At 43.4% G+C, this 25,905-nt stretch overlaps 1 protein-coding gene across 2 annotated transcripts in view; it reads left to right on the top strand.

Moving 5' to 3' along the window:
• PTPN21 (protein tyrosine phosphatase non-receptor type 21) overlaps positions 1–25,905 on the top strand; it is a 66,558-nt gene that overhangs the window by 33,645 nt on the left and 7,008 nt on the right. For both annotated transcript variants that reach the window (XM_074327076.1, XM_019744536.2), the window contains exons 5-14: positions 214–281; positions 1,063–1,133; positions 3,152–3,239; positions 3,656–3,744; positions 6,210–6,297; positions 6,974–7,053; positions 14,862–14,922; positions 15,585–15,669; positions 20,137–21,554; positions 25,573–25,710. In XM_074327076.1, the coding sequence (XP_074183177.1) occupies positions 214–281; positions 1,063–1,133; positions 3,152–3,239; positions 3,656–3,744; positions 6,210–6,297; positions 6,974–7,053; positions 14,862–14,922; positions 15,585–15,669; positions 20,137–21,554; positions 25,573–25,710 (2,186 nt within the window). The remainder of the gene's footprint in view (positions 1–213; positions 282–1,062; positions 1,134–3,151; positions 3,240–3,655; positions 3,745–6,209; positions 6,298–6,973; positions 7,054–14,861; positions 14,923–15,584; positions 15,670–20,136; positions 21,555–25,572; positions 25,711–25,905) is intronic.

Below are 25,905 nucleotides of genomic sequence, written 5' to 3' on the forward strand. Positions count from 1 at the left end.
GTTTATTAACAGGCATTTTTCCAAGTCAGGAAACATGACTCTACCTAGTGTTTTTAAAAAGATATTTTAAAATATACTCTTTGTAGCTGTAAGGCACATTTGACTTGTGAATCATAAGCACACCATCCATTCGCTGCAAACTGAATTTAGTTGTGCATGTTTTGTTATGCAAATTAAGCATAATTGACACATGAATATTTATCATTTGTATAGCTGATTTTGGTGACTTCGATCAGTATGAATCCCAGGACTTTCTTCAGAAATTTGCCTTGTTTCCTGTGGTAAGACTTCTTTTGACCTTGGACCTTTTTATAACCATTTATTTCCATACCTTTCATAATCCGTGAAATAAAGTCAATATGGTAGATTTACTATAGAGGACTAGTGTTAAAAAATAAATTCCCTCTTAGAAACAACTCAAGTGTAGTAAGTGCATTTCCTATCATACCCATCTCAGTCCTCGTAAATGCACAGAAATGGAAGGACCTGTAGTCACTGGGCTGCAGCCAGAGAAATGTGTTTTGTGTTTGGATGTGAGTCTAAAGAGAAGGATTCATTTCCAGCTTCTGAGGAACCACGCAGCAGTTTTGCTTTTAACTGAAGGCTCGAAACCTCACAAAGTTAGGCTAAAATGAATTTGGCTTCTCATCAGCAGTTCTACAAGTAGATAGTTTTAAAAACACACTGCTTTCTACTTTTTAAAGTCACTACTGATGGAATTGACAGGAAAAATGTGCACTGGAACAACCAAGGGGGATGGTCTATGTAACAAGTCAGGGAACTGTGCTGGGCTCAGGACTGGCTGGTGGGTGTCACCCAGCTGAAGTAACTCAGGGGACACTTTCTCAAGGAGAATTGGAAAGGCAGGGCAGGTGTTTTGGCTCCTGAGCAGGAGCCACCTAATTTCTTAGAAAGATCATACTTAAGCAAAGCTCCCTCATATTAACACTAGTCCTAGTTTTGCCTGATAGTGACACGCGTCAGTAAGACTCAGTAGCAACAAGTCTTCCTAAGAAGTTTGGGTGACTTGTTTACATACTTACTGCAGTATGTTTTCTTCAGGGGTGGTTACAAGATGAAAAAGTGTTGGAAGAAGCAACCCAAAAAGTGGCCTTACTGCATCAGAAATACAGGTAATGCTAAGAAATCAGAAATGGAAATGGTGTAGAACTAATGCCTGTTGGAATTTGAAATATGCATTGACACATACAAGCGTATTTGGAATTTTACTGCTGCTGCAACTCCTAGTACTGTGAGTAGCCAGTATTTACATAGCACTCACTATGTGCCAAGTGCTGGTCTAAGCACTTACCCATATTAGGTCCTTTATTACCCATGTTTCATCAGCGAGGAAACTGACTGAAAGCAGCCAGGAAATGTTGAAAGCAGCCAGTCATTGGAGGGTGCCAGTTCTTCACCCAGTATATCAAAGCTTTTGGTGCTACCTGGTCCTGTGTAGGTTAATTCAAGATTAGCGAGACTTGTTTTCCTTTATGATACAGCAAGTCCAGGGCTTCCCCTCCCGTACACCTTTGGGAGCTGTGTCTCTGTCCTCTGGGGAACTTACGCTAAGAGCTATGCTGCTTGTTGCACTGACCTACCCTAATGACTTGCTTTGATTGTGAATCTGTACGTGTTGTCTGTAAGAAAAATTCTCTCCTAGAGAATGCTAGGTCTCATGCTAAACCGAATACCACACCATTCCAAGTACTTTATATAGCTTTTATTTCTTATAACCACTCTTTAAGGTCAGTGTTATTATCTCCTTACAGATTGGGGAAGCCAAGCTCAAAAAGACTAGATAACCTGCCCTAAGTAACATGTGGTAGAGGTGGGATTTTGAACCCAGGTCTGTCTAGTTATAACCTGTTGTACATCCTCTCCCATTAAAAATAACCTTTTGCCTTTAGTCTCTCCCCACTCAAATCCATAAATGGCTCACACAGGATTAATGTTCCTAAAATATCACTTCCCTCTCCTCAAATGCTCGTGAATCTCGTCTTGCTCTTCACTAGCCTGAGTTCATTTCCCCTGGGATTAAAGCCCTCCTATGAATCAGTTAAATCCTGCCCATCCAGCTTTACTTTCTGCTGTCCCAAATGAACCATTCTTTTTCCCCAGCACAATTCGTCCCTCAGGCATACGTCACCTTGCCTTCTGTCACTTTAATTTATTCATTTGTGCATCTCCTTAAAAGATAGTCTATTGCTATTATTCTCCGTGAGGCAGAGTGCTGATGCTGTGGCCCAAAGATAAATAGGACAATCCCCTGCCATCAGAGAATGTGTTTCCTGCCTTGCAGTCTAAGGTGTAGGCAGGACAACCTGTTGTAGTAGTAACTATAATACTAATAATAGAATGTGGGAGCAGTGGGAAAGTGTGCCGACTGTGGCGGGTCTGCACAAACCAGGGGCATCTGACTTAAACTCAGGGGAATCACACAAGGTGACAAGAAGAAGCAATCCCTAGGCCCAGTCTTGAAGGATATTAGGGGTTGACCAGGTGCACAGGTGAGTGACAGGTATACCAGGAGCAGGGACCAGTGTGTGTAAAGGCCCAGAGGCATGAGGGAACATGGTGTACTCAGAGAAATGCAGAGGTTGGGGTGGCTGCCATGTGGGTGCCTGGTGGGTGTGGGGGAGCAGCAGAAGAGAGGCTGGAGAGGCAAGTTTCCATGCAGTTTGAGCACCTTCTTTACACACACCCCCTTCCTGCCCATCCTTGTAATTCTGAAGATGAAAAGGATTTCCATCCTCCTAACTCTTATTTCCTGCACTTTTATCATTTGGCATTTAGCACACGATGCTCAGTATTGCGATATTTTGGATAATAAGCAGTTACTCAGAGGTTTAGAAAGAATCCTAGCTTTACCTGCAGATGCTTTAGCGGGCTGTCTTCCTCCCTGCCTTCCCCTTGCCTACCTGAAGTACCAGGGACAGGATCTTACATAACTAACCCTCAGTGTGCATCACAGCCCTTTGCACGTAGTCAGTGTTCTGTAACTACTGATGGATCGATATGATCAATTTCAGGTGCTTAGAAACTTGAAATGCCAAATTCATATGTAGTATTTTAGAAAAGCTTTTCTAAATGTGTGTTTTTTTCATGTTTAGTTTTGCGAACAATCTCACTAACGTCTTTTGGGTTGCAGAGGGCTCACAGCTCCTGATGCTGAAATGCTGTACATGCAGGAGGTAGAGAGACTGGATGGCTATGGCGAAGAGAGCTACCCTGCAAAGGTCAGCATGACACGAAGCCTGGGGCTCTCCAAAATTCATCTCAGCAATTCCCAGATGACAGTGGGAAACCCAGGGATGCCCTGCTGCACGAAGGCTGGAGACACGCAGAAGTCTAGAAATTGGAAAGCTGGGGTCCTTGTGGCCAAAATTTTGTAGTGAACACATTCCTGTTTTGCAGTTTGTTCTTTAAATGCTCTTGAAAGAGTTCCTAGAGGGGCCCATCTCTTCCTAAATTCATACGCATTTACAGATGATAACATTTCTATTTTTAGATTTGTTTTTTTTCTTTCAGAATAGTTATCGTGTAGGTCTTCTGAACATTTTCTATCTGGGAAACAAGTTTAGGGAACAAAGTATAGTTGAAGTTCTTATGCCTCTGTTGCCTGACTGTTTCTTTTTCTGCTGCTTCCTTTTAGGATAGTCAAGGCAGTGACATATCCATTGGAGCGTGTCTTGAAGGTATCTTTGTGAAACACAAGAATGGAAGGCCTCCTGTGCTATTTAGGTATTTATCTTATACCTTTCCGTGTACTTTCCGTGGCACCTGTTGGTGATGTTTTTTTTTTGTCTCTATACTCATTGTTTTGCTCATAAGTCTCTCCCAGAGTCTCATTAGGACATGGAAATATGCCCTCTCTAGAATGAAATATGCCCGACTTTAGCGGTTCTTTTTATAAGCCACATTTTTCAAAATCAGATGTGCAGAAAATAGTACTTACAATGATGGTCGACTTAAGAAATGCTTGAAAATATGTGCCTGTTTTCTTACCATATGGAAGCCATTCTTTGTTTTGATGTGAATTTTTCACTTGAGCTTTGGTTTCTAGGGCTATTTCTTGTGGAAAATCTAACGCTTTCTCTGACTCTAGTTAATGTACCAAAATTCCTAAAATACTGACATCTAAGTAAATTTCACTTGTTGATTTTTTCCCCCCCGATTATAAAAATTCATCTGTGGAAATCTTAGAATATTTATAGTAAGACAGACAGAAAGGGTATATAGCAGTGCTAACAGTAGCTGGCTCTGTGCAGTGATAATGCAGGTGACTTAAATTTCATTTTCAGTATTCTGTGTTCCAGTTTATGTCTTAAAGGAGTGAATTGGACCGTGTTGTTCGATCCCTCTTCATTCCTTAAAATTCGTAATCTATAAAATCTGAAGTGTCATTTCATAGAAATATTTGCAGTTTTACTGAGATTCTACCTATTTTGATTCTATCATCTCGATGATAAATTAAAAGTTTATATTGTTTTTATAAAGTACTAAAACATTATGTCAATTTTGGGTTTTGGCTCCTGTGTGTTTCTCATTTATTGTTGCTTATCATGAGCCAGGTTCAGTGCTGAATTCTTTCTGTGTGTTCTCCCACGCAATCTTCGCAACAACCCTGAACAGATGGTATTTCCACATTTTGCACACAGCATAACTGAGGTTTAGAAAGGTGAAGTGATTTGTCCAAGGTCATGGAGTTATTAGCTGGTATAACCAAGAGCTCAGGTTCTCCACTGCAAGCCTGGGCTCTTAACCACTGCATTAAAAGAAAATTCCCCTCACCGCTCTTTTAAAAGAAAAATTTCCCCTGCTATTTAAGCTGTCTAAACCATCCATCCCTACTATTTCTTCTTGAGCACTAGTTTTTCCTTTTATGATTTATTTTTCTAAGCTGACAGCTCTTTCATTTCCTTTGCTTTACTGCCTCTGGGGCCTTGAATTCTCCATGGTGGTTATGACCATGGAGAGTGTACTCGGCTCGGGCAGCAGACCCTCACTCCTGGACTGAACCACACGGGGCCCCGTGGCTGCCCCTTGGCAATTGCGCTCACATTCCCTGAGCTGCTCTTTACCTCTTCCCAACATGCTGAGTTGCGGGGGAGGGGGCAGAAAATGGACCTGGACTGCCCTGGAAATGCAGGATTCTGGCAGTGCCCAAAGGGCCACATGAAAGCTGGGGTCATCAACCAATTTCCTTCATCTCACTGGATAGGAATTTCTAAAATTGTATTTAATATGATACTAATAGTCTTCAGATTTAACAATTCAACACTGAACCACTAGAAATTAATTTTATCTATTTCAATAAATTTTAAATAATACAATGGAGAAGGAAAAAGAGGGGTAAAATTTTTTCTTGCAGACCCATTTTTCCCTTTCATAAAATTCTACAGTTATGTCATAAAATCAAATATTAATATATAAAATATATAATATGTAATATATGTTTATATGAATATATAATATAGATTTTATATAATATATAAAATTAATATATAACTGGTATATAATACATAAATAATATATAATATATAAAATTAATATCTAACTGTGGTAAAATACAGTTAGGAAGTACAAGATAGCATTTTGAATGCTGGTGAACACCCAGAATAGCTCACTCTTTGGGTTCCTGGCATCTGAATTTTATCTTCATCCTGAAGCTTTTCAGAGCACTGCTCCTCCACTTTTACTTGGTTTACCTGATTTACTTCTAAAACTTAACAATACTTGCTTGCTTCTGTGTTCTCTCTCTCAGCCCCCCCCTCCAGCTGTCCCCCTTTGAGGGAAGCACTGTGCCTTACTGATCCTAGTATTCCTAGGACCTGGCACAGTTCCTGGCTTTATTGAAATGGGTGTCCTCTAAGATGTTTGTTGAATGAAGAAAAGAGGCACTGGCAACCAACTAAGATAGAGATCTTGGATCTAACTAATCGGGCAAATGAGGACAAATAAATTTTACATCTTGAAATACTCTTTGCCTTCATTTATGCATTTGCCCTCATACATGCATTTACTGTTTGCAAGTAGGTTTTACATCACTTCAATTAGAAAATGCATGTTAGCTGATTAAAATAACTGTTTTCTTTCTAAAATAATTAACAAAACTTATGCATCGAGCTCAAGAAGGGAAAATATATTTTATCTCCTAGTATAAACATGAACACTCACATTGGTATTTCGTGTTTGTTGTTCTTTAGGTGGCATGATATTGCTAACATGTCCCACAATAAGTCCTTTTTCGCATTAGAGCTGGCAAATAAAGAGGAGACCATCCAGTTTCAAACTGTAAGTAAACATTAAGTGTCTGCATGGAATGTTTTTCCTGAAAGTTAACAAGTTAGCATTCCTGTGTGCATGTTTGGGGGGCTGGCGTTAAAATGATAATATTTCACAATTGTATAAAATATTATAAAAATTTTAACATCTTGCTTAGCACTTATCAAAAAGTAGTTGTTCAGTAATATTGTTGAATGAATGAGTCCTTGGATAAATACTCCCTGATCTTTAAATTAAAGTTAAGGGACTAAGTAGGGGAGGAAGTCAGCACTAATATCTTAATTTCCATTGGTGAGTGAATGGCTCTGTAGAAATACTGTTTCACGGTTATTTACTTTTGCTCTCTCTTGACAAAGGTAATGTTGAGTCACTGAGTCATAAGTTTTGTTTAAAGATGTCTTTGAGTATCTATTTGTCAAACTGAAAGTTGGTATTTCCATAATTTTTAAATCTTAGTCATTTTGAAACTGCTTAATATAAGAATGACACAGTTAACATAGATTTTTTGTCTTACTTAAAATCCTAATTCTAACGTTTCTGTGATAGGCACAGTATTAGAAAATGAAAGAAGCACAGTGTGACAAAAGTGACTTGACATGCTATGTCACCCAGTTATGTCTTGTCCCCAAACTCTAGCGAGATGTAAATGTGCTTTCATTTACTTTATGTATATTTTCTTTGCTAGGAAGACATGGAAACAGCAAAATATGTGTGGAGACTCTGTGTTGCGCGGCACAAATTTTACAGACTAAATCAGTGTAGCCTGTAAGTATATCCTGTTCATGGAAATTACAGAAAATAAGGAATTTAGAAAGTTTCATCTTGAGCTGTTTTGTATCATCTAGAAAGGCAAATTTTATGAAAAATATCAGTTTTATAACATTTTTATAATAACTCTTTGCATGTTAAAATTTTATTTATCAATTTTTTTTCTTTTTTCTTTTAGCTTTGGACCAACTTATAATAACCACAGATATGCCTCTCAGATCCCTTTCAGCTAGAATTATTCTAATTCTTGAACGTTAAAAAGGGAATATCCTTTATATTTTTATCACATTTTGAGTAATTAAAGATGATTGCTTTTCAAGCCATTTGAAGAATTTATGCCCCTTCTTCCTAATGTCCATGTTCCTTAGCCCCTGCTAGGTCATTCCCATCAGCACACAAATGTGCTGTAATGTTTCACATCTTAAAACACTTTTCCTTTATTCCACATGCCCTCTAGCCACGGTGCTATGTCTCTGCTCTCCTTTACAGCAGATTTCTTTAGAAGAGTTGTATGTACTTGCTTTCTTTCCTTCCTGTTTCTCCTAAGCTGCCACACCAGTGACACTGCTTGTCACAATGACAGTGACCTTCATCCAGTGGTCATTTCAGCAGTCCTTTAGCTTGACTGCTCAGCAGCACTTAACCTCTGACCATCCCTTCCTTCCTGCACTCTACTCTTCCACCCTCCTGCTGCTCCTTTTTCTAGGTGGTTTCTTCTGAGTCACCTTTGCTGGTTTAATCATCGGACCTTTTCTCTATGTACACTTGTTATCCAGGGGATTCGCCTTGTCTCAGGCCTAAAGATAGCATATGTGTGATGAAAGTGCATCTGGTTTCATTTCTAGCCCCGTCTTCTCCCTGAGCACTTGACTCACACATCCTGCTGCCTACTTGCCATCTCCACGTGGGTACCCTAAAAAGCATCCCAAACTGGATATGTCTCAAACAAAACGCGTGATTTGCTTCTCCTCTTCTTGCCCCCAAACCTGCTTCCTTCTCTCAAATGGCAGCCCACCATTTTCACCCCCATGTCCAGGCCCCAAACCTACTTATTTCCTACTTGATTCCTGTTGCTCTTTCATCCCACATCCAATTCATCACCAAGCTCTGCCTGCTCTGCCTTCAAAATATATCTGAAATTTGACCATTTGTACCACCTCCTCTGCTAACAACTTATTGCCAGCCACCATAGTCTCTCATCTGGAATATTATGGTAGCTTTCTGACTCTCCCTGTTTCTGTGCCTGCCCTCTGCCTGTAGCTTACTTTCCATGTCAGCCAGCATGATCTTAGTTTAACATGAGTCAGATCCTGTCACTCTTCTTAAAACCCTGCATTGGCATTCATTCCATCATCCTTAAAAGTACAAGGCTGTACGTCATCTGGTGCTTGCCTGGTTCCAAACCTGTTTCCTTACCCTCCTTCTCGGTCACCCTGTTCCAGCCACACTAGTGTCCTTTCTGGTCTGTATATATGTTCCACCTTTGGGGACGCTATACCTGCCCCTCCCTCTGCCTGAAATGCTCCTCTCCCATGTCCTCACATGCCTCGCTCCCTCATCACTTGTGCCTGATCAGAGGAACCCCTCTTCAGAGAGACTGTCTCTGCGACCTGTATATCCCCTCCACTACCTGTTTCTGTTTATCCCCTTACTCTGTTTTATTCTTCTTCATTGCACTTAGCACCACTTGAATTTGTGTATTTGTTTGTTTACTTGTTTATTGTCCGCCTCCCCTCCCAGTAGGTGAGCTCCTCAGCCATGTAGAGGACAGACTCTCTCCCTGTCTTGTTAAACCCTATATTCCCAGTGCTGAGCAAGGGCCTGGCCCACATTAGGCCTTGATGGATTCGTTGAACGAATCTACAGAGACAACTGTTAGGAACTCTGATTTAGGATGTCTGTGGTGCTGTAGGAGCCCTTGGGAGAAGGGGACCTAACCCAGAGCCCCCAAACTAGGAAAGGCTTCCCAGCGGAGGGGCATCTAGACTGAGACCTGGTTTCGCTCCATCTCCACAGCCTTTTTTTAAGTTATCCTCTCGCCTCTGGCCCATTGCAGTTGCCTCCCATCTGGCCTCACCTGCCCCATCTCCCCGGGCTCCAGCCATACTCATTCTATATGGATGAGTAGAAGAGGTAGCACTGCTCTCACAGTTACAGCTCAGAGTAAGATCTGAGCCTGTCTCTCTCCTCCACGCTTCCTCAGCTGTGGGGTTGCGTGCAGACTCCTGTGATTCTCCTCTGGCTTCGTCTGCCCAGCTGACCCTTGACCCTGACTTCCAGAACCCATCAGTCCTTACGATGCCAATGCCTCTTGCAGCCTCACGCCTTTGCTAGAACGCCCTTCCTCTCTTCTCTGGCAGACTCAGTCATTCTTCAGGGGCCAGTTGAAAGGCAGCCGTCCTGGAGTCCCCCGCACACTGACTGCTTAGTCCAGTGTCTCTCTCAAAGTCCTGTGTTCCCTACCACTGTCATAGCAGTAGTTCTCATTCAGTCAGTGCCTTCTGTGTGTCAAGTATGCTGAGAGCTTTCGTCTCCGTGAATCTTTACAGTAACGCTGTTTGCTGCAATGATTATTGCCCTTTCACAGCTGAAGCTGTGGAGACTTAGACAAGTGCAGTGTTGTGGCCTGGCCATACAGCTAGTAACTGGGAGCAGTGAGAATAGACGCTGTGCTGTTAGCCGCTGTGCTAGACGCTTAGAGGACTTGTGTCTGCGGTTTTGACGTGGATGTGATCTGTCTGTCTTGTCTGGTGGGGCTCCATGAGGTCAGGCTCTCCTTCCATTCAGCTTTGTGCTCCAGTGTCCGGCTTAGCAAATGATGGACGCCTGAGTGAAACAGTGACAGAATTGTTCCTTTTGATAGTCTTTTATTACTGACTGTAAATGTAAAAAAAAATATATGAAAAGGACGTTTTGTCCCTTAGGGGCAGGAAGGAAGAGGAGAGGCGGTGGAAGTGCTTTCTGTTTTACAGGGACCCAGGGTGTGAAGAAAACCTCCGGTCAGGAGCAACTGTGCAAAGCAAAAGAGACAGGCCCATTTTTGGGAACCGGGGAAGAAAAGGAAATGAAGTCCGTTGGGACAACTATCTAACTATTAGCACTTAGGTGTCCCTCTCTCCTTCCCGTATTTCCGCCAGCCATGTTTTTATCTGAGTCCTACTGCTGGTCTGGTGGTGGGCTTTTGGAAAGCCCTAACTAACAGGGAGGAGCCACCCTGCTTTCTTGTGAGTGTGGGAGCGCCTCTGCATGGGCCTGGCTTCGAGTTCTGGGTGTACTTGTGTATGAAAGTGTTCCCCCTGGTGGCTAGATTCAGTGGTGCTAGCAGTCAGGATAGTTGCATTTGGGGCTCCTCTGGGCTGGCCTGGTTCCCCAACCGTGTGTGACATTATTTGTATGCAGAAGTGTGTTGGCATTCAAGCAGTAGGTATGTAATCTGTTGGACAACTGCCTTTTCATAAGTAGAAAGCCTTTCATAAGTTTTAAGAGTATTCATAATATTGAGCCATCATTGTTTCAGTACATTCTTTCTCTGGAAAATGCTGGAGAATCAATCATTTTGAATACACCGTAACATACAATCCCTTTCCAGTAGGTACCCATATTGGTTGATGGTGGTAATACCTTTTTTAAAAGTTTTTTTCTTTTTTTTTAAGCAAAACCCCCTGATAATGATTTTAAAGTTCAGGGGAAAAGAAATTATTGTCTGTTTGTGGTAAATGATTCAGTCTTAGAAATCTAATTTTTGTAATATAGTTGTTTATTGCCAAATATAAATAAAACCACATTAACGTGGTCTTGAGTTGCATATATTATAGCTGTATAAGGAAAACGAGTGTTTTTAAAATGAAATAATTATGTTTAAAGGGCTATTTTCCACATTTTGTTTTTATCTCTCTATATCCAGTAGATTATGGAAGTCCATGTCCATGAACTATTTGTATGTAATTATTTGTAATGGTCGCCATCCACTTTATACTGTGGGAAATGAATATATTTCATTGTGAGCACTTGGTCCCCAGGTGAAGTAAATGAATTCTTAGCTTTTAATATTTTGATGGGCAATAAAACAGAAAATAACTTTAATTTTTATGGTCATTTCTTTTAAGGCTCCCAGCATAGACTGTTCAGTCACATTTAATATCGTAATGATTCTGAAGTTTTGGTAGACTTGTTCTCGTGGTCTGAATGGGTAAACTCAGTGTGGTGGGCATTTAATGAAGCTGCAGCAGGCCTGGAACTGGACGTCTGGTTCAGGCTATGGCCACTGGTGGCTCAGGAGATGGAGTCTGTTTGCATTGAAAGGAAAACTTAACTCCTTGAGTGTCCCCTTGCCCACCCTTCAGGCCTGATGTATAATATAATGGTGTTTGAGATGGCCTTACGAGATTCACCTAACCTTGCCCCACGTCACTGTTTTAGAAGTTATAGAACAGCGTGATCCATCATGTCTGGCCTCCCCCCTCCACTTTTAAACAGGGTACTTTAGGTAACAGAATCATCTTATGTCATTGAAGCCTTAAAAATGTTAGATAACAGTGATCTCTTTGCTTTTTAATGTGTAAAATGGGACAATAGGACCATAATGTTCCTTTAGGGTTGGGTTAGTAATTAAACAAGATAATGTCAGTCTCTTAGGTCAGTGACTTCTTTCAACCCCCTCTCCCCCACCCCAGACCCCAGAACCGGTCATGCCATAATCAGCCTCTCAGATTTATAGGAGGAAAAGCTTGGGAGAGAAAAGGCATCCTGAGAAGGTTCTCTGTGGAGGGGAGGGGAAGATGGTACCCCGCTCTATGCAAGGCCAAGTGATAGAGGTTACAATGGTCTCTCTCTAGAGGGGAAGTTGGATTTCAGTCACCAGCAGGCTGGTTGCTGAGCACAGCGACAGGGTCGGTGTGTCCCCTGCAGTGTGGGTCTATCAGTGAACACAGCAGCGGGTGTCCACCTCTGTTCTGGAGACTTTTGTGATCAGGAGACTGCCTGGGGAGGGGATTGGGTCACCCCACTTCTAGGCCTAGCGCCGGCTTTGAGGAGGCCTGGAAGAAGGTAGAGTAACCTCTGTCCCTTAGAGGGAAGTCATAGACTCACCTCTTTAGGTATTTTCACCCTCCAACACATTTTTTGTTCATTAAAATCTCATTCCTCTGCACTAGCCAGAAGTATGTAAGACAGGAAGCTCACAAAGCAAAATTCAGACAACTCGTAGAAACATGAGCTCAACTGGAGATGCTTAGCAATAAGCATCAACTTCAGTCCTCCCTCCCTATGTCATTTGTTCAACAAACATTTGAGGGCTTCCTTGAGATGCCATGGTGTGTCTATCTTCTTGCCTCCGTGGAGCTTACAAATCAGTTGGGGTTGGGGAGAGGGGTCAGACAAATAGTCAGTTGTTAGGCGCCTGTGCTCAGGAAGCTGACAGACCTGCCTGGTTCAAATGCCGGTTCTGCTGCTTATTTCCCATGTGACCAAGAGTAATTTACTTAATCTAGGTATCAGTTTTCTCATCTGTAAAATCAGGTAATAACCAGCCTCCCTCACGGGGTTGGTGTTTCGATTCCCCGAGCTAATTATGTTCAGTCTTTAGCACCATCATTTATTTAACTTGGGCTTTCAGCCTCTTATTTTGTCTTCTCCAGTGCACACATTCCAGTGATTTTTGCCCCCCTAAGAATTCTTCACCTGTCTCATTTTAGCAGCGCCCATCCGCGTAGTAACTGCCCCAAAAGTCTGGAAAACACAACCAACCATCACATCATTTTCTCTTGTGTCTAAGTTGGGGATAGCTGATCTCACAGTAAATTGCATTTACAAGAACATTGGCAATAAGAAAGAGGAGGTTAGACTGTTATAACTGATTGATGGTGAGCCTGACTCCGTCAGACAGTTTGGCAAGAGGAAGATGTACTCGTTTTCTTGTCGCCCCCATACTGGGTGCTGCTGGCAAGGGTGCCAGCATAGATAGCGCGTGTGGGAGTTGCTGCCTGTCCTGAGCTCTGCATCCTTGGGTTTTGTGTTTACCACTTGTATATTTATTTTCGCTGCAGGCTGGGCAACTCTGGATATGCTGGAGGATTCTCGCAGCAATCCTTTCTCCCCATTTCTGAATTCTGAATGCAAAGTACTTTAAAAGTTCAGTCCATTTAGTGAGTCTCTGGACTAAATATAAACTTCAAAGGACCAGTTTGCCTAAACCTAGCCCTGACAATGGAGAATGAACAAAGGCAAAGTAAATTTCAAGGCTACGAAGGGCAGTGTCTTCAAATTCGGACACTGATTTTAGGAATATATTAATGTGCGGTTAAGGAGTATTTAAATAAAAGCCCAGACACACCCTCCTGAATTGTTTCACTAAGGAGGCCTCCTCCTTTACCAATACATATATTATTTTACCAATCGATAAAGGTATTTTTGCAGTCTTAATGGGTTTAACGTCCATTTTATTGAATGACCTAATATTGCAGAATGGAACATCCTTTGGGAAAGAGACAGCTATTCATCAGCAACCTTAATACCTTCCAATGAGATTGAAAAGATTATTAAAGTATTTAATTTAAAAAAGCCAATTAATAAAAGCAATTGTAGTCACCTGACGTTAAGTGCTTAATAAGCACTAATTTTCTTTTATCTCAAAACTCTTGTAAAAATAAGCTAATATTCAGGTTTTGAATATATTAGTTGTTAGAATGCTAAAAAATAATGTTAATTTATGAGACATGAGGCTTGATATTACGGAAAATTTGCTGATTAAATGGAGTGAGTGTTCATCTTGTGATTATGGATTTTCTAGTAATTAGTCCTTAGGACACTATAACCAAAGGTCACAAAATATTTTTGTAATCGGTAATTAAGGTCACATGAGCTCCTGAGCCCAGGGACAGGTGGTAAAGGGTTGTTTAAAAGTGCTTTGACAAAATTATGTGAGTCATCAACGAAGCCAAGAATCCTGTGTTTAGGTTCCTAGATCTTACTTGTGATAAAACTCACCACACACAAAGACAGAAAAATGCCTGCCTCTGTTTAAAAATGATAGAATTACAAATGGACTTTTCTGTTTATTCCTTTTTGACCTAATTTTATTTAAAGATGGAACTTGCGATGTCAGTAGGCACTCCTTAATATTCTCACTGCTTTTTAAAAAGTACATGTGAAATTAATCAGAGAAAAGTTTCTTCAAAGTAAAGTGAATGGGTTTACCACACGCCCACTGAACCAAATTTTTGACGTTTTTGTTTTTCCCTAACTTAGCTCCTTACAGGAAATACAAATTCTTAAGTAACCAAAGTTATAAATTTATCTCTTCATTATGTTTGTAGTCTGTGGTTCACAGACTTTTAGTTAAAGCCGTCCCCGTTGCTGCAGGCTTTTGGGCTGGCAGTTGATGCCAGCCCTCAGGACTGTTCATGGAGCGGGTCAGTGCTGACCCAGGCCTCAGGTGAGGCGCATTACTCGGAATCTCGCTTCCCCTAGGATGCGTTTGATCTAGCCTCGCCTCTTTCCCCCACTGCTTATGGTCACTCCAGAGGTTTTACCTGGACCAGGGAAAGTTACCCTGCCGAGCCCGCTGATGTTCCATGAGGAGTCTCAAGCCCTTGAACCTGGTCAGAGGGAACTGGGCAGCAGGAAAGGGCCGAGGCCCCACATAAGGACAGAGAATCTCCTCCCTTTTCTCAAATTTATGATTGGATGAGTTTGTCTTTTTCACACTAGAAGATTTATCATTTTAACGTCTTATTAATTTATTTGGGTAGAATTAGAAAGACATTGTGTGTGTGCGTGCATTCTCAAAGACATGCCTTGTTTTACAGGCAAACTCAGACCATCACAGTGAACCCAATTAGGAGGCGGTCTTCTTCAAGGATGTCTCTGGTAAGAAAAAAGGAAAACTATGATAGCTGTGTTTATTTTAGTGATGTCATTTTCCTTAATAAGATAGGCTTTGGTAGTGTTAAATTTTAGTTTGAACTACAAAAGAGTGTCGGTATTTGATTGTTTTTGACCAAAAAATGGTGATTTTTTTCATAGGTTAAGCCCAATATTTATATAACATATATAATATTTATCATATTATTATATGACACATATTTAAATATTAGGTCCAATCTAATATTACAATTTTTGACTATTAGCCAAGAGTAATCAGAAGTTAGATATTTAAAATACTAGACAATTTTGCCCAATAATATTAAATATACTACATCTAAGCTTCTTATATTCAATTATTTATATAAGAATTCGGGAAATTTGAGTCTGTTCCTTCTTGCTTTTAACTTCTTGGATACAGCTTGTTTTCTTGCGCTGTCTGCTGTCTGATATCAGTGCCTAGGGCTTGGCCTTGCCATTCTGGAAAACACTGACAATGATAGGTATATAGTATGAGCTATAGGGGCTTCATGTTTACGTTTCATGTATAATATATTTGGCTCCTTTAGAAGTTTTTTCATGGAGGGAAGGAAGCCAGCAATAAAGTACTTTACGTATATTACGTAGGCAATGTGTTTTAACCCTGTTTCCAACTTTCCAATTCTTAGCCTAAACCCCAACCCTATGTGATGCCGCCCCAACCCCAGCTGCATTATAACGGACACTATACAGAACCATACACTTCTTCCCAAGGTAAGGTGTACTAGTTCTCAAATGCCTTTCAAAATTATTTGAATAAATTATGATGATTTGGAGATCTCGACCCCCCACCCCCAACCAGGGTAATTTTTGGCTGAAGTTATATCCAAAATTGTCATGATTCTAGCCACCCTGGATTCATAGACTAAACCGCCATTATATTCAATTTCTTGCACATGTGTAGAGAATCTGCAGTACAGTAGTCCTCCTTTATCCACGGGGCATATGTTCTGAGACCCCCAGTGGATGCCTGAAACAGCGAGTAGTACCGAATCCTGTGTATACTCTGCTTTTTCCTATACATACATACCTATGATGTAGTTTAATTTACAAGTTAGGTACAGCAAAGATTAATACAATAACTAATAATAGAACAATTATAACAATATACCGTAGTAAAAGTTATGTGAATGTGGTCTTTCTCTCTCTCAAAACATCTGGAATTTTTCATTTAATATTTTCGGACCATGGTTGACTGGTAAATGAAACCGCAGAAAGTGAAACTATGGGTAAGAGGAGCTACTGTATTAATTTTTTTTAAAAGATTAAAGTTATTAAGGTAACATTGGTTAATAACATTATATAGATATCAGGTATACAACATTATAATTCAATATCTGTATACTCTATTGTGTGCCCACCATCCAAAGTCCTTTTGTTACCATATATTTGACCCACTTTACCTACTTTACCCTAACTCAACCCCCACCCCTATAAAAATCACTATTCTGCTATCAGTATCTGCGTTGTTTTTGTGTTTAGTTCATTTGTTACTTTTTTGTTTTATATTCCACATGTGAGTGAAATCATAGTGTTTGTCCTTTCCTGACTGACTTATTTCACTTATATAATACACTCAAGATCCATCCATGTTGCCACAAATGGCAATATTTCATCCTTTTTATGGTTGAGTAGTATTCCATTCTGTGTATGTGCGTGTGCGCATGCATGCACGCATCTTCTTTTTAAAGATTTTATTGGAGAAGGGGAACAGGACTTTATTGGGGAACAGTGCGTACTTCCAGGACTTTATTCCAAGTCAAGTTGTCCTTTCAATCTTAGTTGTGGAGGGCGCAGCTCAGCTCCAGGTCCAGTTGCCGTTTTCCAGTTGCAGGGGGCACAGCCCACCATCCCTTGCGGGAGTTGAACCGGCAACCTTGTGGTTGAGAGGACGCAGTCCAACCAACTGAGCCATCTGGGAGCTCAGCTCAAGGTGCCGTGTTCAATTTTAGTTGCAGGGGGCGCTGCCCACCATCCCTTGAGGAAGTCGAGGAATCAAACCGGCAACCTTGTGGTTGAGAGCCCACTGGCTCATGTGGGAATCGAACTGGCAGCCTTTGGCGTTAGGAGCACAGATCTCCAACCACCTGAGCCACCGGGCCGGCCCATGCACGCATCTCCTTGATCCATTTATCCATTGATAGACACTTAGGTTGTTTCCATGTTTTGGCTACTGTAAATAGTGCTGCAGTCATCTTTATGAAATAGTGTTTTCATATTTTGGGGGGGGGTAAACACCCAGAAGAGAAATTGCTGGATCATATGTGTTAAATTTTGATGCTCACGTGTTAAATTTTGATGCTCACGTGATCCCGAATTTGGTCCATTGGTGCTTCTTCAAGATGGTTCCTATTATGTCCTGTTAATATCCCCCCATTAATCTTTGAGTGCTTCCTTATTTTTCGGCACAAGATATCCCAGGTTCGTTTTGATTTCTCCCTGCCTGAGACCTTCCCATTGTAAAGGTTTAAACATTTTATTTTTATTTATTTTATTTTTCACTTGATTCGTGTAGGGAGCTGTATTTAAGATACCGCTTCCAAAGCTGAATCTCAAGCATTCGTTTAATAGACATTTACTCTCTACTCTGTTTACAAGGCTGTAGTATAAAGGCCAAGGAGATTTATGCAGAGAAGTCGTTCTACATCTTAAGAAGCTTAGAATCTAATAGCGGGGCATAAGACAATTACACAAATAACTTAAGTACAAAGAGAACGTGATTGTTTTGATGAACGAGAGCAAGCAATTCCTGTGCCGTTTGATAGAAAAATCACTCTCATCAGGCTGGGGAGATGGAGAAGGGCTTTCTGGACCTCGGAAGATGGGTGGGTTTCAACAGGTAGAGAGAGAGGGGATTGCTGATTGGGATTGCTGCTCCTGGTTTTGGGGGGTGGTGAATGCCGTGGCACAGAATGAGGAAGGGGTTTGGAGAGTAAAGTGGTCTAGTGGCCTTACATGGGGAACTGGTAGGAAGTGATGTGTGAAGGGCCCAGAAATGGGTTGTGACTATATGTGCCAGGTCTTATGGTAAAGATGAGAATTTCCATGCAGCGAGGTGGGCAGTAGGGAAGCAGTGCGGTGGGGTGTGGATTCCGAGAATGTCTACCTTGGGATGTTTTTCACCTTCACTATGCTCTCCTCATGGCACCTGCTCTTACTGGCTTTGCAACCCCATGCCCTCTCACTTCTGGGAAAAGGCTCTCTGAGTTGTTAGTGCTTCCTTCCTACCCATTTGTTTTCCTGAGTCTACAAACATGCTGCTACTTTTTCCTCTCCTCTCTTCCATCTATGGTTTGAATGATTCTTTTTCCTTTCTTCTTTTGCCCCACTTCTGAGAGTAACACCTGTGTGCTGCCTCTGGTTATCCGTTTACTCCTTCCGCCTTTGCTACTCTGTTCAAGCTGCCCTCTTGCAGGTCTTCAGCACCCTGCCCCCCGCCCACATCCTCCTGACATCAAACTGCAGCCTTCTCTCCTTGTTGAAAAATCTCTTCGCAGTGTGCCGGGCTCTGCCTCCTCCTCCTGCACCATCAGTGTTGTTCACTGCTCTGAGGTTTGTCCCTGGCCACCTTCCCTCCCCGTGCAGGCTTCCACACCAGGCTCACCCACATTTCAGATTTCAGCAAGGATGGCTGTCAAATCTATATTTCCCACCGGGAGCGATAGCATGTAAAGCCCTCAGTGGAGTGCCTGGCATGTGGTAGGCACACAGTAAATATTATCAGCTCTCACAGCTTGTGGAACGTTGATTGAAATATTAAATTGGAGCTCTTCACTCTGTAAGTCTGTCCCTTTTCTCATGTTCCTTACTTCATCTTTTTGATGAAGTCACTCTCCTGGCTCCTTGGATTCCAAACTGCGTGTAATTTTTCTTTTTTTGCCCTCAACTTCCAGTCAGTTAGAAATCGTATTGCCCCCGACTTCATATAACATCTGTTCCATATCCCCTCTGCCTGCCCCTCTGCTGCTGATCCATTGCAGTCTTTTTTTTTTTTCCAAACAAAGCTTTCACTAGCTGTTGCGTCACAGGAGTTGATTTCTTCAATCTCCACCCTCCCTGGTTCAGCCGACATACAGATGCCAGGCTCATCTCATCTACCTGATGACCATCCCCTTGCCTGGTATTCAACGCTCTCCACGATATTCCCTCATGTTACTGCTGCAGTCTTATTTCCCACTGTTCTCTTACTCCTTTCTAGCACCTGATACTCCAGCCAAACCGAGCGTGCCTTCTAGGAGTGGTCTCCGGCTTTGCCCTTGCTGCTCACCCAGAATGCCCCTATCCCACCTGCCTACATGCTGCCATCCAGTCAGGATAGGCTGGGTTGTGCTGTGGGAACAAACAGTGCCAAACTCTCAGTGGCTTACACAGCACAAGTTGCTTCTTGCTCAGGTTATATCTGTCCATCACGCACTGGCAGGAGGATCCTGCTCCATGTCAGCCTACCTCAGGGCTTCAGGCTGCGGGAGCCTCTTCCATATGGAATGTTGTTGGTCAGGGTGGCAGGGGGAAGGGAGCATGAAAACTGGCTGTCAACTCTCTGCTCACTTTCGCTTGACCATAACTAGTCACGTGGCTATGCCTGATCTCAGAGGTAAGGAGGCTGCTGATAAAGCTGGGCTGGCCTCCCCCACCCACCTCCCCCACCTGCAATGCCTACAACTGCACTTAAGGATTTACAGCTAGTTGGTGCTTGAACTGCTCAGCATCAGCGCGGCCACATCCCCACAGGAGGAGAAAGCAGAGTCTCGCCCAGTGCCTGGGTGGCATCTCTGCCCACAGCGCCCTAGAGTCCCAGAAGGTCTCTTTTGTCTCTAGTGAAACACATCTTTTTGACTTTCAGAAAAAGACAATGTTTCGTGACACAACTGTACTCTTACTGTTGGACTTAGATTTGATTGATCTTTATTGGGTGCCAAGTCCTGAATACCCCCGTTGCAGTAGGCGGAGCCATTGCCATTCTTTAGATGCGGAAGCCGGGGCTCCAGGAAATGACCTGCTCAGGGTCACTCAGCACGTGTGGGGAAAACAGGTCATTTCTGCATGGATTTTCATAAGTGACATTGCAAGTGTTATCCTTCAGGACCTATCTCAATGTTTGGAGTCATGGGTCCAGTCCAATTTAATACATTTTAAAACTGTCGTTTTAAAATACATTTAAAAATTTTTTTCCCCCTCCAGATAATCTCTTTGTGACCAACCAGAATGGCTACTATTGTCACTCTCAGACGAGTTTGGATCGAGCCCAGGCTGACCTCAGTGGTCGGATCCGAAACGGCAGTGTGTACAGCGCCCACAGCACGAATTCCTTAAATAACGCGCAGCCCTACCTGCAGCCCTCCCCCATGTCCTCCAACCCGAGCATCACTGGGAGCGACGTCATGAGAGCCGACTACGTGCCGTCTCACCGGCACAGCGCCCTGATACCCCCGTCATACCGCCCGACCCCGGATTACGAGACGGTGATGAAGCAGCTCAACCGGGGGATGGCGCACGCCCAGCGGCAGAGCCACTCGCTCCGAAACCTCAGCATCGGCAACTCGTACGCGTACAGCAGGCCCGACGCGCTGGTCTACAGCCAGCCCGAGATCCGGGAGCACGCCCTGTTCGCCTCGCCCCCGTCGGCGCACTACCCGTTCAGTCTGAATTACAGTTTCCACAGCCAGTCCCCTTACCCCTACCCGGCAGAGCGGCGGCCGGTGGTGGGTGCGGTCAGCGTGCCCGAGCTGACCAACGTGCAGCTCCAGGCCCAGGACTACCCGGCCCCGAACATCATGAAGACGCAGGTGTACCGCCCACCCCCGCCCTACCCGTGCCCGCGGCCGGCCAACAGCACGCCCGACCTGTCCCGCCACCTCTACATCAGCAGCAGCAACCCGGACCTCATCACGCGGCGCGTGCACCACTCGGTGCAGACGTTCCAGGAGGACAGCCTGCCGGTGGCGCACTCCCTGCAGGAGGTCAGCGCGCCGCTCACCGCGGCCCGGCACGTCCCCTCGCAGAAGAGGAACAGCGTGGAGATCGCCGGCCTCACGCACAGCTTGGAAGGCCTGAGGCTCAAGGAGAGGACCATGTCGGCCTCGGCCGCAGATGTGGCCCCGCGGGCTGTGGCCGCAGGCTCCCAGCCGAGTGTTTTCATGGAAAGAACAAAACGCGGAGAGACAGACGAGCCGGAAGGGCCGAGATACGGTCATAACAAGTCTCTGTCCGAGGCCACGATGCTGATACACAGCAGTGAGGAGGAGGACGACTTGGAGGAGGCGCGCAGCGCACGTGCGGGGCTGTCCCCGCGGGCACGTGAGCCCCGCGGCGGCTGCTCCTGCGCCCCGGTCACACCGGCCGTCGGCCCGCTGCACATCCTGGAGCCCAAGTCCCACGTCACCGAGGCAGAGCGGAGGGCGACGGAGGGCAGCCCCCTGCACATGCTTGTGGAGGCCCAGCGGCCCAGGAGGGACGGGCTGCTGACGCCGTCCATGTCCGAGTCCGACCTCACCACGTCGGGCAGGTACCGCGCCCGCAGGGACTCGCTGAAGAAGAGGCCGGTGTCGGACCTCCTCTCGGGAAAGAAGAACATCGTTGAAGGACTCCCTCCGTTAGGGGTGAGCGAGCGGTGTGCCGTGTGCCTCTGTCAGTCTTTCCTTTGACTCATTGCTTCTGACGTTTTTTTTCACTTTTTTTTCCCTTTTAACTTTTATAATTGACCCCCGACCCCCACCTCCACCCTCCATTTGATTCTGTTTTTCTCTTATTTGGAACACATTTCAGTTTGATCACCTGTGGAAATAATGGGGCTTGCTTAGAATTTCAGTATTTTTTCTAGAGGTTATTAGATGAAGTGAAAATGTAAATGTAGGAGGCTCTGTGGAATGGAATAGGAGGAATGAAAGAAGTGTTGCCACAATGCAGTGTGAGGGAAACGGCAGTTAGGATTTCATGACTTCAGCTGCATTGCTTTAACAGCACCCTGAGCTGATGCCTCAGCCCAGGGCTGCATTTGCTTGGTTTGCTGGCGCGATGTCTGAGAGCAGCAGCCACGGAAGTGTTCCTCCTGTGTCCTTGTGTTGGAGCCGTGTGGATACAGCCTCAGAGGCTTGGCCACAATCTCTGAGGGCTGGAGAGCGATTCTGGAGTTGGGAACGTGGCACTTTGTCAAGAGAGCTCCAGGTCTCTTTAATAAAAAGAAAGATTAAATGAACTAAGAACCCAAGGAAGGTCCCGTGTAGAAAATGCAGCTCTTTAATATTCAGCTTAACAAGTAACCATGAACTAGTTAAGCACTTCTTACCAACTGGAAGCAAAATAGAAAAGAGCAAAACATCATCTCTGTCATTCCCAGAGCAGTTGCCATGTGCCCAGCATGTCATCTGCTTTACTGTGTCCAGTTTACAACAGGTCTATTGTTCCTGCCAATGAGGAAATAGACTCTGAGATATTAAGTAGCATTCCCAAGGTCACATAGCTAGTGAGGGGCTGAAGTGGAATTTTAAACCCATGTTTATCTGTGCAACCTGTTCTCTTATCTTCTACACTGTTCTACATAGAGTTATAGTGTATGTAATATTTTATTAAGTAGCAATTGCTTATCTAAGCCTTGCTGTTCTCTGTCTTTCCATTGAAACCTTTTAACTTGGAGTCCCCAAGCTTTGGCCAAGCATTTGTGACTGTCATGTCAGCGGGTCTACTCTAAGTCATCCTGCTGCGTTGCTCAGGTTTCCAGCTGCTCATGCCCGTGTGTCCACACCCCGTGCCCTGCACTGTGGCCAAGCCAAAGAGATTAACCTATGCATTCCACCTCCTCCTGGCTCCCAGTGTCCTGGCAGCTAGGACATTTCCTCCCTCCCCTCACCCCGCCAATTTTTGCAAACTCGGACTTGAGGGCCCATGACAAGTGTGGTTCTGGCCTAGTATTTAAACTCCTTTGAGATGCTATAAACCTCTTTATGAGCAGGAAAACAAATTCACACAATATTATGGTGCTCATGAAATAGATAAGTATACATAGACTAAAACAATAGTGCCATGGATTTAAATGTGTTTTAATGAATGTTGGGTTTGAATTTCAAGTTTATTATTTAATTTTTGGGGGGAGTCCATTCTTATTCACCTACCTGAACAGTGGAAGCCAGTGTGTGAGGTTGGCCGAAGTGCAGGGACGGACTCATGATCAGAGGTGCAGGGTAGGGACAACGCTGAGGATGCTGCTTCCGCAGTCAGGGGTTGAGACCCTGGGCCAGCTGCACAGGGCCTGTTAATGCTTGTCCCTAATCACGCCAAGAATGTCCATTATTTTTATGAGCGACCGGAGTCTTTTTTCCCAGGTCATCCTTGTTTTTGAGTACGGTCCAGTATTCAGGCCTATTGTCCCTGAATGTTTTTAATGGGCTTAGAAAGTTCTGCGAAATCTGAGGGCTTCAATCAATTTGATTCTCTAAAAATACACATTTTTTTTCTCATTGACTTTTGAGACCTACAGTATTAATAAAATTATGTAATTGGATTATGTTTTCATTCCCCTTTTCCAATAAGGGACTTTCCTTGCTCGAAAAACGGGTATGGCAGCTGTGGCCAGGAGAAAAGAGTGGACCTAAGAGTGGAAAAACTGTGTCTGAGTCTAGACTCGGCCATTTTTGTTTTTAGTTCTCTGCTCAGTGGGCCAGACCCTTCGTGCACCAGAACCTCAGCTTCTCCGTCTGTCACACAGGGACAGTCGTCTCTGCTCTGCCCGCTGGGGCATTGTGTTAAGTCCCACAGAGGCATGAAAAACGCTTTCTGAATTCTGTGATGCAGCACAACTGATTTTAATGAAAGATAGTTTTTTATTGTTTTGACACTGATTACCATCTCTCTATACGAAGAGGCCTTGGACAAGCTATTTAATGTCTCTGACTCCGTTTTCTCATTTGTAAAGGAAGATGACTCGACTCCTGAGAGTTGTTGGAGGGATAGAGAGGTCCTGACATAGAGAAAGTGCTAGGTCAAATTTAACTTATTACTGTAAGGTTGCATCATGCATTTAACTTCCTGGCTTCCCAAGAATTAAAGAGCTCAACCCTGTACTAAACCTTCTGACCCCTTATAATAACACAGGTTTGCCATTATGTTGTTTGTTACAATAAACCAACTTAGTTCACTTGCTAATGGGAATTAAGGTTATAGAGGTTTAGTATTAAAAAGTGAAATAAATTGTAGACAAGCAGGAACATTTTAGAATGCTCCACCCATCTCCACCTCCAGGGATTTGATTGCTATCTGAAAATGGAAGACTGGTTGGAGTGCTCATATAGCCTCATAAAGATTTTTTCTGTTGCACTCTTAGTATTGTGTTCTCTCATAAGAAATCACTGTGCAGGTTCTGCTTGGACTCTTAATGGCTAAGTAAGGGGCATTTGAGGCTACTTTTGACTATATGCCCCTTTCTTCAAATAACAGTGTCAGAACGGAACTTACAGCTAATCAACTTCGTGCAGCACCTCCGTGCTGGGCATTTTGACTCATTTTCAGAGAAGTGCTGGAGCCACCTCATACTGGCCGACAAGAGCTGCTAAATTTTCAGGACTCTTGTAAGCCAGTTGATGTTACTTTGAGATTGACCATGGTGGGAGTGTCTGCACCACGGAAACTGGCAAACTTTGCTGATCAGAACTTCCTGCCCTGGACAGCCAGTTGTTAAACATTGGCCAGCATACTACTATTTTCTGCACACGTTAGAATCATGAATTTTTCACCTGTATGGGAACCTTTTAGTCTTCCTCTCTCCCTCTGTTCCTGTCTCCTACTCCTCCCTCCCTCCCAGGCTGGGCAAGCTGGTTTCATTTATGAGACAGAACTGAGAAAACTGTTTCTTTCAAATTGAGGCTACTGTCGTTACAGTTATTATGGCTTCCAAGGAGGCGTAGACTATCTAAGGAGACTTAGCATTCTTGGGTTTGTTTGCCTTAGAGAAGAAAAATCATTAGCTTTAGCAATAACTTTAGGAAACACCTGTTTTCAGGAGACAGACTTCTGCTGATGCTTCTCTGACATCCCATCCTCCTGGTGTCCCGAAGGAGATTTCAGCCCTGTTTTCTTTTTCTGGTTTAAACATGTGGCGGTTTTGAGAGGTGTGGTGATCCACTCCAGGTCACAAACGTCTGCAACATAGTGTAGAACAGAATAAAGAGAGCTGCCACAGAAAACAATTATTATTATTTTTTCAGTATGATTTAAAGAACTAATTTTTATTTTTTAAAAATTACAAAAGCTTATTGCGATCAGGTGATTACTTAAAAAACCCTTTTTCTGGACAGCAGCTGATTTTTTTGATGTGCCATATTTTGAAATTTGGGAGTTTGTTTAGGAATGCTGTCTGCCTGGCCTCACCTTTCATTACAACAGAACCCTGAAACCAACTGCATTTCAAAACCGACTATCTGGAAGACTTATCAGGGCTTTGGCCTTGAAAGGAATGTCTTCCTCCTAATGTTTGTTAAACAAAGGTGTGTGTGCTTGTGTGGAGTGTAATTTCTCCTCTGGTTGTTGACAAAGGAGACTGTTTCCAGTCTTCAGTCCAATGAAATTTCTTTTCAAAGGAGGTTGTGTTTGTGTATGTTTCATATATACATATAAATATTTTTATAGGGAATGAAAAAGAGCCGAGTAGATGCCAAAAAAATTGGCCCTCTCAAATTGGCTGCCCTGAATGGACTCTCCCTATCTCGATTGCCTCTGCCCGATGAGGGAAAGGAAGTACCTGCCAGAGCCACTAACGATGAGAGGGTACGTATGAGACACACGGGCTGTGTCCCTTCTTGGGTGGTGGATAAAATGCTCCAAAACTGCTTCCTGAGATGTTAGTGAATTTTCCAGCACCTTTAATAATCATAAATGAGTGTTCAGGAATTTTGTAAGTGACCTCAAAATGGGGGGAATTTTATAGCTAATGTCTTACTAGATAATTTCAGGCTAGAATGT

Source organism: Rhinolophus sinicus, linkage group LG03 (genome assembly GCF_036562045.2).
Source record: "Rhinolophus sinicus isolate RSC01 linkage group LG03, ASM3656204v1, whole genome shotgun sequence".
NCBI lineage: Eukaryota > Metazoa > Chordata > Mammalia > Chiroptera > Rhinolophidae > Rhinolophus > Rhinolophus sinicus.